The sequence below is a fragment of the Raphanus sativus genome, chromosome 4 (genome assembly GCF_000801105.2).
Source record: "Raphanus sativus cultivar WK10039 chromosome 4, ASM80110v3, whole genome shotgun sequence".
Taxonomy (NCBI): Eukaryota; Viridiplantae; Streptophyta; class Magnoliopsida; order Brassicales; family Brassicaceae; genus Raphanus; species Raphanus sativus.
In genome coordinates this window covers 51,402,565-51,405,484 of record NC_079514.1, presented here as the reverse complement: position 1 = coordinate 51,405,484, position 2,920 = coordinate 51,402,565, and the positions used below count along the sequence as shown (strand labels likewise).

General features: G+C 31.9%; 1 protein-coding gene across 1 annotated transcript; it reads right to left on the bottom strand.

Moving 5' to 3' along the window:
• Positions 1-840: 840 nt before the first annotated feature.
• Positions 841-2,393, bottom strand: LOC108831335 (uncharacterized). Its single transcript, XM_018604888.2, has 4 exons — positions 2,052-2,393; positions 1,505-1,663; positions 1,280-1,388; positions 841-1,184 (listed from the first exon to the last, which is right to left on the bottom strand). Exons 1-4 carry the CDS (start codon positions 2,382-2,384, stop codon positions 991-993), a joined length of 795 nt encoding a protein of 264 aa, XP_018460390.1. The 5' UTR covers positions 2,385-2,393; the 3' UTR covers positions 841-990.
• Positions 2,394-2,920: the final 527 nt, after the last annotated feature.

Genomic DNA, 2,920 nt, shown 5'->3' with positions numbered 1-2,920 from the left:
AATGAAATATGGAAATACAATTAATTTAATACTACTATTCATGTTTCCAAACAACTTTCATTTAGAATACTATACTTGTTTCCAAACATCTCCAAAATGTACTTCAACTTTAATAATATAGATGTGATTTAAAAAATCAAATCTACAAAAAAAAAACTCCTAAAAAATTTCTGATTAACACCAAATCGCCACGATGCTCTTCAGCCCACGGTTGTACCTTTCGGATTTCTCTTTTTTTTTTTACTTTCTATTTTTTATATAAAAACTTAAATTAATTACGAAATATTAAAATTAATTTGGTTAATTGAAGGGTATAATGGTATTATAGAAAATATAAATCCTATTTAACTAAATAATTCTCTACAAATTCTATTGAGACAAACTTAAGTTGAAAGTATTTGTTTTATAATTTTCCCTTAATTTTACTAATGAAGAAAACAAAGACAAACATCGTGGTGAATGGGTCGACGAACAAGATCAAAGTTTTCTTTTTTTTTTGTGCAACTACAAGATCAAAGTTTCTTTCTTTATTTTATAGTTTATGGACCAGGCCAAAGTCCTATATGTTTTCTTATACATTTTCTGTCAAGATGTCACGGTCTTTGTTAAGTATAAATAGAGTTCTAAAATTGATTAAAAATAGTGTGCTAAGTATAAAAAAAGTGATAGGGTCAAGTACTACTAATTTATATTTTTATACGTATAACCGGCAACAGTGCATTCCTTAGAAAAAACAGTCAACATTACATGTCACAGCTTGCTAAAAAGTCACGTTTCAGACCAAAATCTCTTCAAAGAGTTGCATAAACATGGAACAATTTATTTCAAATGTGAATTTTTTTTATGGTCATATATATGTACCATTAAGTCACATGTTTCGTATCTAATATGCATTGGCGATGCTCTTGTTAACAATACAAATAGGACCCTTTCATTGGTTTAAAACCAGTGAAACCAAATATTCATATACAAAACCGGCTAAATCGAAGATTAGGTTATAACAGGTCCATGGATTGGGACTTTGTTTTCCCTAAAAGCTACACCATGACTATTAACCACCTCGAATTCCTCAGTTTCATTATTTTTCGAAACCTGCCTTCTTAGTTCAATAAAACCACAGTAATCTACGAAGTACTTAGTTGCATCTTTGAAGTATTTGTAAAGTATACTACCTACTCCTCCCCCTGTAAGATTTCCAAAACCGAAAAAGGGTTTCAAGATTAGAGAAATGTTGTGTTTGAGTTAAAACTAAAAGCCTTATATAATTTTTATTACTTACAATGAGTGACTAATAACAAATTTTCGGAAGGATACTTGTCTGCAAGAACTTTCAATGTATTAACATGTCTTTCTTTAAAGCCTTCCACAGATTCTCCCCATTGTGGCAACTAAAGACAACCAACATGGAATCGAGGAAAAATATATAATATCAAGATTATACTCAAAGAAATGAAGAAGAAGATGAAGAAGGAATCTTCCAAAAAATGTCGTAGAGAGAGAGCACCTCTTTACAAGCCATATCCACATTAATGTCAACTGTTCCCTCGGGAAACATATCTTGTAGATCTGAAATCTTGAAATCAAACTTCCCATCTTTGGGAGCAACCTCACTCTTGATAGCCACTGTGCTCAGTATCTCGCACAACCCAAATTCAATAGCTAACTGAAGCAGAGGAGATAATGCTTAAAGCAAATGCTTCAATAAAAATGATCACATATTGGGTTTTGATTTATGTGGTAAAAAATAGAAGTATATATTATGATACATAGCCAACATTAGTAAAAAGTAAAAAATTACCAGGTACGTTTTTTCCACAAAAATATATGTTTTAGAAACAAAATTGTTTCATAATATATGTTTTTATAGCATTTATATTAATTTATAATAATAAATTATAAATCTCAAAAATAATAACTTGCTAAGCTCATTAAATTATTATTAATTTAATTTTGTTACAAATTAGTAATCATATAAAAATATGTATTAATATAAATTTAATGTGTTTTTCTAATACGTGTGAACAAATGAATATAAAGTGTTATTGTCTAACCTTGAGCTTAGAGTTATCGATGGAAGGCACATCTTTAGAAGACATAGCGTTGTCATCGAGATTGACGGCTGAGAGAGCAGCGGCCACTTCAGCAGCAGTCTGGATGCAGCGGAGGAAAGGAGAAACAATGACTCGGTGAATCGGAAACCCAACCTGGGATCGGATTCTTTGACCGGTTTGAAAGGCTCGAACCTTACCGTCGTGAACGAGGGGAGGATCCCACGGTCTCACGGCGGTTAAATCCCAAAGTGGCTCACAATAGTCGGCTCGATCCCCGTGACGCATCACAATGACATTTTGGTGGCCATTGGTGTTTGCTTTAGCAGACTCCATTGCTCTTTTTTCTCTGTGGTTCTTGGCACTAGCTATTGGATGTATTTATACATGCAACGATCTTTTGCTTTTGGTGTAATAAAGTTTATTCCACAATATAGGAAATTGCATGGAAGGCATCATTACACAATAAGTTTATTGTTTATGCATGACTTATTGAAATGACTACGAAGTTTACATTAATACAATCCAACACTATAAGAAAGTACCAAGCATGAACCGATTAAAACGGTATTCGAATTAACAGAGATTTTATTGTTTTTCTGATTGTTGGCCGTGGTGTAACCTTTGGAGTTTGGAGTACGTCAGAGGTTATCATTGCACATTATTTAGTTTTAGAAATCATTGAAATTTCTACGAAGTTTACATATATATAATCCAGCATTCATAGAAACCACCTAGAATGAACCGATTAAATAAATAAATCGTGAATTCATAATCTGCATTCTCCATTTTTGGTTAACTAGTACATCGTTTAACTTTCTACAATATATAAAGTTAAATAATAGCATACTGTAAAATCAGTTGCACAAAAG

Excerpts from the sequence above, each read along its gene's own strand:
- LOC108831335 (XM_018604888.2), bottom strand. The coding sequence starts at position 2,384 with ATGGAGTCTGCTAAAGCAAACACCAATGGCCACCAAAATGTCATTGTG. Across the intron at positions 1,664-2,051 it reads TCGATAACTCTAAGCTCAAG|TTAGCTATTGAATTTGGGTT; the intron begins GTTAGACAATAA and ends CCTCTGCTTCAG. Across the intron at positions 1,185-1,279 it reads TTTGTTATTAGTCACTCATT|GGGGAGGAGTAGGTAGTATA; the intron begins GTAAGTAATAAA and ends GAAATCTTACAG.